Source organism: Dermacentor variabilis, chromosome 1 (genome assembly GCF_050947875.1).
Source record: "Dermacentor variabilis isolate Ectoservices chromosome 1, ASM5094787v1, whole genome shotgun sequence".
NCBI classification, from domain to species: Eukaryota; Metazoa; Arthropoda; class Arachnida; order Ixodida; family Ixodidae; genus Dermacentor; species Dermacentor variabilis.
This window is the reverse complement of record NC_134568.1, coordinates 230,589,076-230,604,540: the sequence shown is the minus strand read 5'-3', so window position 1 is coordinate 230,604,540 and position 15,465 is coordinate 230,589,076. Positions and strand designations below refer to the sequence as shown.

At 45.9% G+C, this 15,465-nt stretch overlaps 1 protein-coding gene across 1 annotated transcript in view; it reads left to right on the top strand.

Moving 5' to 3' along the window:
- IntS8 (integrator complex subunit 8) overlaps nucleotides 1-15,465 on the top strand; it is a 121,914-nt gene that overhangs the window by 27,293 nt on the left and 79,156 nt on the right. The window contains exons 8-10 of the mRNA XM_075670665.1: nucleotides 6,332-6,466; nucleotides 10,773-10,870; nucleotides 12,809-12,938. Coding sequence (XP_075526780.1) covers nucleotides 6,332-6,466; nucleotides 10,773-10,870; nucleotides 12,809-12,938 — 363 coding nt within the window. The remainder of the gene's footprint in view (nucleotides 1-6,331; nucleotides 6,467-10,772; nucleotides 10,871-12,808; nucleotides 12,939-15,465) is intronic.

Below are 15,465 nucleotides of genomic sequence, written 5' to 3'. Positions count from 1 at the left end.
TTTCTGTAAGTGCTCTCAAAACGAGGGAGATTTCGAACTGTCAAAATAATAATCTGGAGCAAACTGATAGCACAGAATCGTTTACAGACGCTATCTCTTTACCGAATGGGTACAGTGAACGCCACTGCATGCGGTTGTCGCGATGGGGTCTCCCAAACTAGCTTCTCGCGTGAAAGATAGGCAAACGCTGAGAGTAAACTATGTGAAGTATGTTCTTGTAGTAGGCTGTCTGTATAACCAGATGGAGCATAACAGAATGAAGCGTCAATGCAGCGATCGCACGGATTTGCAGCGATCGACTGCACGTCTGCATGCATGTCCGCACACAATGTTTCGCTTTCGCTGTGTGCGCATTTTTGCACTACGCTGTGAGCTTTAGACTGCAGAATATGAGCCTTTGACTGTACGCAAGCAACCATTGTTGCGTGGACGCTATCAGAGCTGTTCAAAAATAATTTCATTAAAGACACTTTGATGCCTACGGCGACTGTGATGTACCGTTGCGATGATTCAATCTTTTCTTTTTCTTCTAAATTCTTGGACGTTTCAGTATTATTTCTCAAGTTGCGTCGCACTGTATGTTTATCGGTCTTCTCAGCGTGCGAGTTCCTGCTGCTGCTTTTTCGTAATACAGTGTATTAATTCATAACACAAACATGACCATATGCTATGCCTTTTAAAGCGAAGCTTTCTTTGCCTCTTCCTTCTACTTTCCCACTGCTGCTGCTGTGGGCTGCTGTCGCGCACACTGCCTCGGGGGCTGGTTCAGAGCGTGTATATGGATAAGCGCAAGTAAGAGAGGAAAGGGGACGGGAGAAACTCGTTTTCACCCCACCACATCGAATGTGCACAATGCCCTCTGGAGCTGCCTGGACGTCGCCACATTAGCCGCTTGACACCTGTAATTATCCGTGACTCACCTCAAAAGCATTGCACAAACTGCAGCGCTTCGCTTTCTACTAACGTGTGAGGCCAGAGGGGATGCAGATAGAACTGTAAAGAGAAGAAGAGAAGAAGGAGAGGGGGAGGAGAAGAGGCAGTTCCCATATAAGAGAGGGTTGGGGAGGTGGCGTGAGAAGGCAAGGAAACCCCACGCGGGTGCGGGGAAACAGGATAAGCTTAAGTTCAAGGTACGGCACAGTTGCTATTTCTGAAAAATAAACGCCATGCGAATATGTCAAGCGGGCAACTTACGCAGGGCGTGCAGAAGCAGTTCTACATTAATTAAAGCACACCGCAGGGTCCAGGAGACATGACGGAAGTGGTTGACCATCAAATCAACACTTCTGCACCCGCCGTGTTAGCTTTATGGCTATAGTATTGCTAGAGGTCACGGATTTGATTCCACTCGTGGCAGCCGCATTTCGACAGGGGCGAAATAGGAAACACAGGTGCACTTAGATTTTGGGACACGTTAAAAAACATCACGGTGTAAAAATTAATCCGGAGTCCGCCACTACGGCTTGCCTCATAATCTGAGTGTGGTATTAGCATATATAGCCCCATAATTCAATTCCAGTTTAATGCTTCTGTCACAATGTGATGTGCCATGTGAAGAAATGACAACGCTCAGCCCTCTCAGAGGTTATAACATATGGCGCACAACAACGCCTCAAGCAAACACTTCTCCCTGTGTGTTCTGTGTTCTACGCAGACAAACAACTGTTTTGCAGGCGAGGTTACGTTTAACATCTACTCACCACTCTCGTGTTAGCCTAAATGTTGAATAAATTAAGCTTTAGCCATCAACATCACTGCTAATTATCGTCAAAGCATCCAGCTTGGAAAGCTTTGATTACATTGATTCCCACAGTGAGTGGGATCTGCATAATTTTGTAATGTGCTTCTTACCGCTCCCTTTCTATTCCAGTGAACTTGCCAGTATCTAGCATTGACAAGTTCACAGACCAAACAGTCGTTAGATTAGTCGGGCAGCAGGTGCGGGCGAGCGTCTCATTGCGCGTTTTCTGCTACTCGCCGAACATCGCAGTTCCGACGCCATAGCGGAAATCTTCCTCGCATCTGTGCTTGCTGCATACCCGAGTTGTAGCCAGTGACTGTTTGCCAGTTCTAAGTTTTGCGAGCCAAGCTGCACGCAGCTTCTTGTACTTCGGCTACGTGCAAATAAGGCTGACACCGGGCTCCGTTGTGTACGTCCGGCACTGCGGCAATGAGCAGTAGCCTTCCATGCTGCACGCCTCCAAAGGCAGCCACTACCTATTATAGTGCTTTCAAAAGTTGTCAAGCAGACACCCAAGGCGGGAAAGCCTCACCACTTAACTGGAACCGCAGCATATGTGGGACTTTAAACTTTTGTTTTCAGTTCGCTTCGGTGCTTCCGAAGCAGCCGACGCGGCCGCTGTGTCCACGTGATCCCTCATGCCACGTCAAGCTGATGGTGGCGCCGGCTTTTCCAGTGGTGGAGCTCGCCCCCAATAGGCTGAAGGTGCCCAACGGGAGACAATGGAGGCTTCTTGCGGCGTTGGCAAAGTTCGCTAGCACCGACATAGCATCGAACAGAGCGATATAGTCCAGGCCAGAAAAATCGCCTGCGCGCATGATCGTACGTACAGGAGACACCCAAATTACCAGCGGTGGGCACATCGTGTAACTGCGAGAGAATTGTCTAGCGCAGATGCTGGGGAACAACGAGAAGCAGCATCATGTGGATTCATATTCCGTCAGTGTAAGGTCCTGTCCTGGAGAACAAACATACGGAGAGAAACGTCCTTTTGTTCTGAGGTAAGGCGTTCGATGATGGATTGTGAATATGGGTCACGACGCTGCTCGTTGGCGATGTGTGAGAAGTCGGAGATAGACAAAACGCAGGTATCTGTATCGGTTTCGGTGCCATCGGGTGGGTCGACAGGATAGTGGGAGAGGCAGTCTGCATCCTTATGTAGTCGCCCTGATTTGTAGGACATGGAAAAAGTGTATTCTTGCAGGCGTAAAGCCCAGTGGCCAAGACGGCCTGTTGGGTCTCTGAGTGAGGATAGCCAACATAATGCAGGATAATCTGTCGCGACGGTGATATTTCAACCAAACAGGTAAGGGCAGAACTTAGCAATGGACCAAACAAGGGTTAAGCATTCACATTCTGGTATGGAGTAGTTGCGCTCTGGTGCTGAAAGAAGACAGCTAGCATACGTGATCATGCAATCGATGTCTTGCTGTTGTTGGGACAAGATAGCACCAATGCCATGGCTGCTTGCATCAGTGCGAACTTCTGTGTAGGCATGCGGATCAAAATGACCCAACACGGGTGGATTGATAAGGCGACTGATAAACGTTGAAAATGCTGCAGCCTGGTCAGGTCCCGAATGAAACGTGGCGTCCTGTTTGAGGAGGTCTGTGAGAGGACGAACCATTTCGGCAAAGATTTGGATAAATCGCCGAAAATAGGAACACAGCCCTAGGAAACTTTGGACATCGGTAGAAGAACGCGGAAGTGGAAACTCACCAACGGCACAAACTTTATCAGAATCAGGCTGGACGCCAGCAGCATCAACCAACTGACCAAGTGCTCGTATTTGGTGGTGGCTAAAATGGCATTTTGCAAAATTTAGTTGTAGGCTAGCTCGTCAAAAAACAGCAAGCATAGCTGAGAGTCGGTGGAGGTGGCTCTCAAACGTTGGTGAAAAAACAATGAAGTTATCAAGATAGCAGAGGCATGTGGTTTATTTGAATCCCCGCAGAAAAGAGTCAGTCATGCGCTTGAAGGTAGCAGGGGCATTACACAGTCCGAAATGCATCGCTTTAAATTGATAGAGACCATCGAGGTTGACGAAGGCGGTCTTTTCACGATCTCGTTCATCCACTGCGATTTGCCAGTAGCCAGAGCGGAAATCAATCGACAAAATATAACTGGCACCGTGTAAGCAGTCCAGCGCGTCATCAATACGTGGAAGCGGATACACATCCTTTTTGGTAATGTGTTTGAGGTGACGGTAATCGATACAAAATCTCCAGCGAATGTTCTTCTTTTTAACCAAAACGACAGGAGACACCCACGAACTGCAGGAAGGCTCAGTAATATCTTTGGAGAGCATTTTGTCCATCTCCATTTGGATCACGTGGCGTTCAGCCGCAGACACATGGTAGGGCCTCTGGTGTATAGGAGGAGCATCACCAGTGTGCATGGGATGGGTGACGACACGGGTTCTACCTAGCGGGCGATTGCCAAAATCAAAGCTGTCTTCGTAGGACATCAGAATGCGGCGAAGGGCGTCAGCGTAGGCATGTCGTAGATCAGTAGCTAACATTGACATAAGCTTTTCGTTGCGCGAAGTAGGAGAGGCAGAAGCTGCAGCAGTGTCAAATCGTGGTTCGGGTGTAAGAGCAGCTACTCCACAGTTTTCCAAAGGGGATAGCACAGCGAGAGATACACCCTCAGGAAGCACTTGCAGACACGGACCAAAGTTCAGAAGAGGAAGCCACGCTTGATTGTTGACAACAGTTACAATTGAGCGTGGTAGTGCTGTTTGACGGGCCAGGAAGACGTCGCAAAGTGGGGACACCATGTAAGGACCACCTCAAAGTGGTGGAGAAGGCGACATGAGGACGTAAGTCGCAGCATCAGGTTGCAGTCGAACAAATTCAGTAGAACGAAGTTGGGACTTGTGGTCTTTGGTCGGGTCGGCAGAGTAATGGGGCAGTTCAAGGCGAAGGGTGCCGGTTGCACAGTCAATAAGTGCTGAATGCGCAGTCAGAAAGTCGATTCCAAGAATCACTTCGTGAGAACACTCAGCTAGTACAGTGAACAGGACTAACACTGGACAGCCGGAAATGGTAACATGAGCGGTGCACATTCCCATCACGGCTGTTGTACTGCCATTAGCTACTCGGACGTCAGGCGACTCGGTAGGTGTTGGGACTATACGGAAACGGCTATGGAGATCTGATCGCATAGCCAACACCTGAGCGCTAGTATCGATGAGGGCTTGAACAGGTACATCATCAACGAAAATTTCAACACGGTTCGGTCGAGCAGCAGGGGTCAGGAGCGGTTTTCCAGTTCGAGTCGTCTATACAGACGCACTGTCCTCACTGTCCCATGTTGTCATGCGTATGGGGACAGTGAGAACTTGGAGCCTTAACCTCAAGTTCGCCGCGGATGACCTATGTTAAGCTTGGCGTTGTAGGCGGATGTGACGCCGAAGGGTCGTGGCAGGAGGAAGTGGCAGCCGTATTCGGAAGTCGGTTGAAGCATTGTACGATGCGTTTGTTCTTCGCTTGCTCAAAATTCCGGCATTCCTTAATGATTGATTGCACCGTTTAGCAGTTCGTGCAAAGCAGGAGGTTGAACACATCATCTGCGATGCCCTTCAAGATGTGTCCAACCTTATCGGCCTCCAGCATGTCCGTGTCCGCTTTACAACAGAGAGCCAGAACGTCTTGAATATACGCGACGTACGATTCTGTTGATGTCTGGGCACGAGACGCTAGCTCTTGCTTGGCCTCCATTTGATGCCCCACAGGTCTTCCGAAAAGACCGCATAGCTTTTCCTTGCAGGAGTCCCAGCTTCTAATGTCAGCTTCATGCGTCTTGAACCATACGTTCGTGGTTCCTTCCAGGTAAAAGATCACGTTGGCCAGCAAAAGTGTGGCATCCCACTTGTACTTACCGACGCGTTCATGTGACGTCAGCCAGTCTTCGACGTCGACCTTGCCAGTGCCGATGAAGATTCCTGGGTGACGTAGCTGGGTTAGCACTACTTCCGCTGGTGTCTGAGCAGTGGAGGCAGTGTCAGTAGCCATAACAGCGAAACCAATGTGACGCCCGCTGTGATGATCCAGGGCTGACCTGTGGCGAGATTACCCCCCATGTCCACCAAAATGTTACGGGGAGAAAATATATGTATTTACATTATATACAGTTACAAGGTTGCAGCTCAGTAGGCAGGGTAACACCATCTACCAATCTTCAAGACACTTCAACCTCCTCTTGACCTCCCAACATCCTCGTGTCCACAGCGGCACAAACTCGTACGTGACAATGTGACCAAAATGTCTAACGACGGCTTGTAATGACCACAATTGATTACAAATGACTAAAAATGCTTAGTCGTGAGCAGTAATGACTGAAATTACTTGTAATGACTACGATGACTGTAATGACTATGATATGACCAACATGTCTTGCGACGGCTTGTAGCGACCACAATTGATTACAAGTGACTAAAAATGCTTAGTAGTGAGCAGTAATGACTAAAAGAATGAAAAGAAAGAGAAGAGGTAAAGAGAAACAGGCGAATGATAAGCGGAGAAAGAGTAGGCTTTCGCCGTTCACCTCTTAAGAGAGATCTTAAGAGACCTTGTAATTTTTTTACAGGTAAAGAAGAAGTTGGTGTGCCATCTGAACATGGAGCGACTAAAGGGCTTCTGTGTGGCGTGCCGTCCATCAACCACCAAGAAAGCCACCTCTCCACTGGACAAGCTGAAGGCAACCTTGCATGGCAACTGCAAGGTGATCTTTTTCACTGGGCACATGGGAAATCCACATTTCATACATAGATGTTAAGCAGTAGTCATGCGTGGTGCACTTGTGCTCAATTGAAATTGAAGCTACACATTGTAAACTGTCATGCTAACGTTGCTTGACAGCTGAGGCTTATGCCACAGAAGTCCAGCTGTGTGGGACTAACAGTGCCCCTCACCAGGTTTGGGTATTGCTGACAGACAGTTAGTTGTGTAGGTCACACAGTGGTGATTGCCTCTGCACCAATGTATGGCACGAAAACAGCTGAAGATACGAACAAAAGCCTGTGCACTCTTCTGCTCAAAATAGCCACACTATTCATCAGCAAGATGGCATTGTACGCAATGGACTTAGTTCCACATGTATTCAGGGATTTCCGTGAATTGCGCAACTTGTTTAACCACTTTGATAAATGTGCTGCACAACAAGAGAAGGAGTTGGGTTCTTGGCTCTGATATCAGAGTGTGCTATAGAGGAATGTCATTTGGGGCTCCTGTACAAGGTATCTGTAGAGAGAGTGTCCCTGTAGGGAGACTGCTTGTATTACTGCTTTATGACATTTCTTTGCTTCTATCTCGGCTACTACTAAACCCTCTTTATAACTTCGTGTGGTAGAATGTTGACCTCTTAGTGTATTACAAAAATTTCCAATATTGTCCAGTGAGGGCCCCATTATGTAGTCTACATACCTGCCAACTCTGTTTGTCTGGGAGACTCCTGTATTTTTACCACTTCTCTCGATTGTATGGACACAACTCAAGATCCCCCGAAAAATAGCCCGGCCTTTATCAGGAAGCACTATTTGCGAAGCTAAAAGTCGGTGTTCTGTTCATCACTTTTTGTTTGCTTGCTTTATATGTAAAATTTTCATAGGACCTTTGTCATCGTGGAACTGTGCACCAGTGATGAAAAATTTAAATTCACTGTTTAGTTTTGATACAATAAAAATAATTTTTCTATAACCTTGTAAGCTAAATGGCACTTTGAAAGCTGGGAAAGTGCCCCATCATGGGAGATGTAGCTAGTACTTCCATCTTTTACAGGGTTGATAATCATGTCATGGTATGTGTGAACCATGTCCAAAAAATTGGACAGCCATTGCCCAGCATTCACACTTCCTATTACCTTTATACCTTAAAGATGCATTAAAAGAACACTAAAGAGAAACACTTAACGAGTTTATGCTGATAAAGTATTCTTCCCAAAACTCTTACTTTCAGTTATTTTGCAATAATAGATTGGTTACTAGGAAAGATGCCGAAGTCCAAACTTCTATTTCTTGAATTTTGTACCGAAATCCCAGCGCCAGTACGTCAGAGTGATGTAACAAATTTCAAGTTATCTTCTCATATCTAAGCTGTTTTGATGGAAAGAAAGTTCTCGAAGCTTACTAGGCTGAGTCATTCAGAATTGAAATGTAGTCCTTTTTTTACCAGTAGACCGTTACCTAGATCCAAGTGCAGATGCTGTCAAAACCCATGGCATCATAGCGAACTGGTGCAAAAGCTTCAAGGCAGTGTCACCATCCAGCTTTCATTTTTGTGCCTTTCCTGACTTATCAAGCCTTTTATCATGGTAATAGTGGTTTTTTGCTGCTGTAATAGCATAATTTACTATTACAGCTCAATTTACTTTTCTGTTTAGTAAGAAAAATAATGCATTAAGGTATATCAGTAGATTACACTTCTGGAATTACAAATAGCTCAGTCTTATGAAAAAAAAAGGTTCGATAAGTCACAAATCGGGAGGGGGGATGTAAAAACAAAACGCTGGTGCTGATGCCATCTCAAAAGTTACACATCAGCTCCTTGTGCCATTTTAAATTTCGACACCTTTTGTTAAGGACTGGGCAGTTCTTCAAGATAAAAAAAATGAATTAATTGCATTATGAAGTAAGCGAAAAAACAACCCAATGACTTTAGTGGGCTTTTTTGCAATAAAACATCCCAAATGAGCAATAAATCCTAGGGAATCTTTGATGTCATATTGTTGCCAATAATACTACTGATGGGTGCAGATTTCAAAAGTGACTTCTGGACATTTTTTTCTTCACTAATAATCAACAACTTCTTGTGGAAAATAAATGTAAATAAATTATTTCAGAAATGATCTACCTATTTAAACTGATCTAGTGGTTGTCTTAACTGTCCCTAATCCCATGAAGTACAAGGTTGGAATAATTTAGAAGGTCTCTGAAAAAATTATAATCCTAAAAATGATGTAAGATGCTGTAATGAAATTTCTTGTTGAATTCTTTATGAAATATTAGTAAATACTAGCTTGGGCTGAGGTTAAATTTTCTATGGTGTATTATTGCTCTTGGCTTGCTTTGCTTTTGTGTGTGTTTAACACTGTGTGTGCATATGCTCCTGATTGCTGTTAGCTGCTGTCGTGCTAATAACAACAACACTTCACATCATTACTTTCTCTGATACAGTCGAACCCACTTATGACGATACCGGTTTTGACAGTATATCAGTTATAACAATGAGTAACTGGTGCACCATCAACTTCTGTATATTTTCCATGGTGAAATAACCCGCTTACTACAATGCCCGGATGCCGCATTATTGGTTATAACGATGAAGTTTGGCTGCTGGGTGTCCGAACCGAACAGTCGTGAAATGCAAAATCCTTGAAAAGAAAAAAAGAATACGAGAAATTCGAGCCGCTGCATGATGGACCACTGCTCCAACAGCCACCGTGTGCTCATTTTATAGCCATCTCCGCGTGCCTCTCTCCCGTCACCCCCCCCGTCCGAACACGAATGGGCTGCATGCACAGCTCTATGCCACTCCACCCTTCGAAAGTCGTATAGACCGCGCCAATTGCATTGCTCGCAAGTTGCTGGCTGGCTCCTCATTCAGTGCAGTTCTGCAAACAGCTTAATTGCTCGCGTTTGTCATAGTTGGTTGTGTCGAAATTGTTCCTGGCCACATGGTTTCTCCCTGCCGAAACGGAAAATGGATGATCCGCCCGCTGATCATCAGCAATGCACGATGTTGCCAGTGGAAAAAAAGGGCACGGCTGTAGATTTGGAAACTAAGTGCTTCTAACTGATGAGGTGATCGTCGTGACTGTGCTTGCATCAGATAGTGACGGCAGCGATGACGCGGTAGGGCAGACTGCCTCAACATTGTCCTCACAGGAGGCCCGGCAGATGATTCTGCCCCTCTGGGGCTTCGTTTTCGTGAGGAACCTTCTGCTGCACTACGTGGAGCACCTGGATGCCTTGGAGAAGGATGTTGGTAAGCTTTGCGTAAAGCATGCAAGGCTGACAGACATAGGGTTTTCTCGTGCAAGCCAGTGAAAAGTATGTGGCGAGGTGCTTGTGGCAATATCGCCTCAGCATTTCTTCTGGATTTCTCAAGCTCACAGGCTGCCGCGGCAGCCTTCTCGAAATTTTTAAAAGGCCCCTTTTGGAGCCACCAAAGCAATGCCTCGGCAGTGCTTGCGTATCACTTGCCACACGTGACCCCTCTTTGCAGCTGTTGTAGCAGTGCCATTCTTTAACGCCAACAGCCGCGGCTTGTTACATGCAATCGGAGCACCTAGGAAGCAGCTAAAAGAGGGAACACAATCAGCAGCGGGATGGAGGAAGGTGGTGGGGAGGGGCACTGGCCTCCCTGCCATTATAGTTTTCTCACAATAGCTCTGCCATCACCCTATTTTGATTTTTTCATGCAACCCGGTTATAACAATTATCGTTTATAAAAATGGAATTTTTGAGGCACCTAAATATTGTTATAAATGGGTTCAACTGTATATAGTTAATGCTCTTGGACAAGTTGTGTACAATGGCCAGATTTTAATAGAAAATAGTATGGCTTTATCTTAGCTTGTGTCTTTAGCTAAAGGCACTAAAATTCAAAATTTAAGAGCTGGAGTCCTTGCTGTAACCTGATGGTTTTATTGATGTTCTGTTTATTTTATTTCATATACATTTGTTTTTGTATCTGTGTAACATTGTGATGTCATTAGTGATATATGACTAATATCAGACCAGTGAAAGTTTTGTTGCGTACATAAGTCATTCGGGAAGTGCCATATGTACTCATGTTTGAGCCGCACTTATTTTCGTCGTCTTAATGAGGTGCAGCTCGTACATGAAGGTGGGCCGTTGTGGTCTAATTTTTCTGGCCTTGTGTAATACCTTTGATTTCTTTGGGGAAAAGCCTTAGTTGAGTATATATATGTTGTTTTTAATTTCTGTTGCTTGCCATCAAGGTTTTGACACTTTCATGTTCTTTGCTATCAACTGTGGGAGTTGTCGGTGATGTTATTTTCTCTGCAGGCAACAGTATCTGTGCTTCTTGAAGACAATGTGAAGCAAGAAATTCCTCTGTGGGAAAGGGAACTTGCTGAAGTCTGTGTCCACCAAATTGCGGCTGGGTAACACTTTCTGTTTATTGTGATCTTCTTGTGGCACAATACAGTCGCTGACCGATAAATAGGACAGCGATAATCCGGGCATGCTCGGTAATTCAGACAGCTTCAGGGCACCGTCAATGGCCCCATAGACTTAATGTGTAAAGACGACCAATATTTCGGACAGCCACGAGCTCTACATTCGATCATCCGGACTCAATTCATGGCTCTAGCATACGCTGGCCGCCATTATCTCCTCTGGCAACCTTGATGAGACATCAAGTGCGGCTTCAGAGATTACACACTACATCGTCATCCCTGAAGCCTTGCCTTGGTCACAGCACTGTGCCTCAGAGATTTAACTGCAAGTGCCAATCTTGGAGGCTTTGTCTGAATTGTGAGGTCGCATCAACATTGCGATCATCACATTCATTCCAGCACCACCACGCATGGGCCTGCTCTTCTTTGTTGAATTCGAATTTGCCTTCTGGACAGCGTTACACCATTCTGTGCTTGCTTGTTTGTTTCCTATGCATTCCAGACAGCGCTCTGCTGGCTCCAAGAAGTCTTTCTCGGGATGTTCTCGACAGTGCACGTCAAATGGCACCAACAGTGCTCTCACAGTCCGACTCCGCATGAGTCGAGTCGCAGTCCAAATGAGCCCGGCTTCGTAACTGAAGTGCCTGAACTGCCGCCTACCACAACAAAGCTCAAATGAGGACATTATTAGTGACCAGATAAGCTGCGGTGTGCTAATTCGTGACGCCGTTACATTTGAACACTTCGCAGACGTCAACAGCGCGGTGTCGTCATGTGCTGAACCAGTGCCTCATTTACTACATGCCTGCTGCATGAGCGGAAAACCAGCTGCCAAACCCTTTCCCTTTTATCCTATCCACTAGTGTCAGTTGCGAACGCCACGTGGCTGGCGGAACCACTGGGCACTACCTCTTTTGGCCTCCGAAATCTTCAAGCGTGTGCGCTGATCTCGAAGGCCATTAACCTCAACCATAGCTCGGCGTATGTTTACATGCATTACAGGCGACAGCTATTCGACAGCCAGGCAACCAACCTTTAAAAAGCACACCCAAAGGATTGTGCCGACCGGGGTTTCACTGCGGTACCGACCACGTAAACACCGTGCGCTGAGTTACCAGCCATCGAAGATGATAGTGTCGGTTGCGAACGCCACCTCACGATGCTTCTTCACAACTGAGGGCTGGCCCGTTACGTTGGGAGCTCGAGCCATTCTGCAGGCACCTAGTAAAGGAGGCAATGGCTGCACTGAACGATGACAAAACAATTGAGCAAGTTCCCCACCGTCAAACTGCGACTCTAACTGGGATGATGATGATGATGTGCCAGGAGTTCTGGAGCCTTCACATGCAGATCTGACTCGAGCCTTTGCAGTCCTTGCATCGGCATAAAGAGACAACACAAAACTGGCAGAAATACAGGTGGACTTGGTTGTACGTAAGCAGAAATGCATGCAGCAATGAATCGACCACTTCTTCCTTGCATAGGGGCCTTAAAACGTAAATAATCTTTTTTGGATACATTCTTTTTTTTTTTTTTGGACATTCGATAGTTCGGACTTATTTACATTCCCTGTGGAGTCCAAATTATTGGTCATCGACTGTGCTGTCAACATATACAACTAGTCTTCATGCAGCGTAGCCTTCTTTACCAGATTGCATATTAGCATCTGCACTAAGTGTGCTGTTGACATGCATGTCTTGATTTACTGACTTGCGTGTCACTTAACTGATTCAGTGAATTCAGTTCCTTCTCATTTTCGTTGTGTTAAAGCTTGCTGCCAGCCAGTCTTTGTTTGCAAACATCCCTGTATGTATTCTTATTGAAATTCGCTCAGCATGTAAACAAAATACTTTGTCATCTGTCATTTCGTGGGAAATTAAGCTCACATATATATCTCACTTTTGCTTTTGTTGCTGGCTGCAGTACAGAGGTGGCTGCACAGGTGTCACTGTGCAACTGTGTACGCCGTGTAATCGATGGCGAGCTGTTTGTATGCGGTGCTCAGGTGAACTTTGCTTCTCTCGACAAGGGCTGCATCATCTTCCTTAGTGAGGTGAGTGACACCACACTAAATCATTTACATATTCATGAGTATTGTCCTGGTATCATAAATTGGTTTGACTGTTAGTCTGCATTTTTTTTTTTTGAATTTTGAAGAAAGCAATATTTTGTAGTACAGCTGAGTATGAATTCAATATTGGTCAGAGTAATTCTGTATATCAATAATTCTATGTATAAAAATCTGCTGATGTTGGATCACATTGTGCTATTGAAGTAGAATGCATGATTGGGCTTGTTGACTAAACACACCGAGAGAAAATCCTGGGTCGATGATATGCGAATGTATCAAGGACAGACATAGGTGCTTTTGGACATTTGCACATCTTTGATAATTTTCTGTGCTATCAAGTATGCAGGACAGCTGGACCAACAGATAGCAACTGAACTGCTAGGTCACATATAGTGCCTCAAAAAAGCCCAGCAGCAACTATTAAAAAAAGAGGCACAATGTCCAGGGTGTGAAAAGGAACTGCTTCACAAATCTTCTCCAACAGCAATTATTTAAAAACGTTTTGTATTGGTGTAGTTAAAAAGCAAACAGTTTCCCATCCTCACCTTCAAAAATTCGTCTGCGTCAGCAGGTGTTTGGTGTGTTGCAACACCACGTACCCAAGCACATGAGGGTTGAACCCTTCAGCGATTAACCGTGCGTGGCTTAGCCGTGTATGAGAAAAAGGGGATCCTGGGGGTTGAGCCGATGCAGAGTGTTTGGACCTTTAAAGCCCCTCGGCGGAGGCAACATACCCCTTTGGCCTTGGCTTCATGTAGACGGCACTCCCGGATTGACCCACCCAGGCGAAATTGGTAGTCGCCTTTTCCTGTCCTCCTCTTCTGTCTTCGTCTTTTTTTCTCGCTTTCAATCTTTCCTGTCTTCTCTTCACTCCTTCTCACTTCAGAGTTTCCTGTCAGCAAGGGTTAACCTGGTGTAGTTATCCAGCCCTGATTTACATTATATTAGGTTATAGCAGCAATACATGGCTGAAGTCTGCAGGTATTCTTCTAACCTAGTAGCGTCCGCTTGTTGGGCTTGGTGGTGGGTGGCCACCATCGCTGCGGAATTTACCAAGGCTTACATGCCAAACGTTTTTCCCCTCCTCCAAGATCACCCCCTAAAAAGAGGGTGCACCGAAGCAACTTTCCAGTTCTTTTTGAAACCAAACCAAGACACATTTCCAAAGTACCGTATTTACTCGCATAATGAATGCACTTTTTTTCCTGAAAAATATGGGCAAAGTTCGATTGGAGGGTGCGTTCGTTATGCGGGGTAAAATTTTCAGTGTTCTTTTTTTCTGTGGCCACCTCTAAAAAACTCAGTTTCATGTGAAATGCGAACCATCCATAGCTATAGCAAAATGTGTAGATAGCTACATGAAGTAAGGATGGTAGTTTTATTGGCTGTATAAACTGAAACATTTGCTTCAATGCAAATTGAATGGCGAGAACGGCGAGCACAAAGGTACAAGCCACCATCAACTCGGCTCCCGACGCAGATTGCTTTGAAGATAGGGCGCGCCACAGCCGTGCAATGCGCAGTTGCTGCCGGAGTAAAATGCCATGCACCCCCCCCTCCCCCCGTTGCCATGCATGCGACAGAAGACGGCGTGTTTCCTTCCCGCTTTCCTCCTTGTATGCGGGAGATTGAGCCGCGATTGTCAGCGCCCCTCGGGCGGGGTTGTGCAATACGCAGTTGCTGCCAGAGTACAATGTCGTCGTCCCTCCCTCCCTTCTCTTTGGGGCCTCTTGCGCGACGAAAGATGGCCCGTGAGGTTGAGCCGCGATCGTCGGCTTCCCTCATGCACTTTTACTCACACCTATACCATGCAGCGCGCAGTGACGACAAAGACGACAGCAAAAATGTGTCTGGAGTGTCCATATAATTGCTATCGCAATAAAAGTGGCAGACACGGTACGATTTGGCGTCCAACACGGCATCGGACACAATCGTACCTGCCGAACGCCATATCAGACGCTGAATTGTACCGTGTGTCTCCTACTTCATGGCAGCAAGTTCATGGTGCAATAATTATACGAGAAAAAAAAAAAAGAACACGCTTCTTGGTTGGAAAAGTGAGGCTGCATCCATTATGCGAGTAAATATGGTACTATGTTCTTCACTGTGAAGGCAGCACAACCGTAAAAAAACTGTCATCATTCCTAGTTTCTAAATGCCTAGCATACACGACTGGACCTGGCTACAAAGCTTTAAGGATGGCTAATGGAGACCTCCTCTTTGAACTGACCAAGCAAGATCCAAGTTGAAAAGCTCGCTCTGAACTCACCATTATTGGTGACATTAACGTGACAATCTCTCCACATGGCTCGCTCAACACAAGCAGGGAGTAATATCGGAAGATTTCCTGACCCTTAGTGATGAAGAGCTCCTTGAAGGATTCCAAGATCTAATTAAAGTACAAAGATTAACACTCCGACGAAATGACCAACAGATCCCCACAAAACACATGATACTCACATTTAGTACCAGCACTGTGCCCACTTCGCTTGATGTAGGAGAGTTGAAA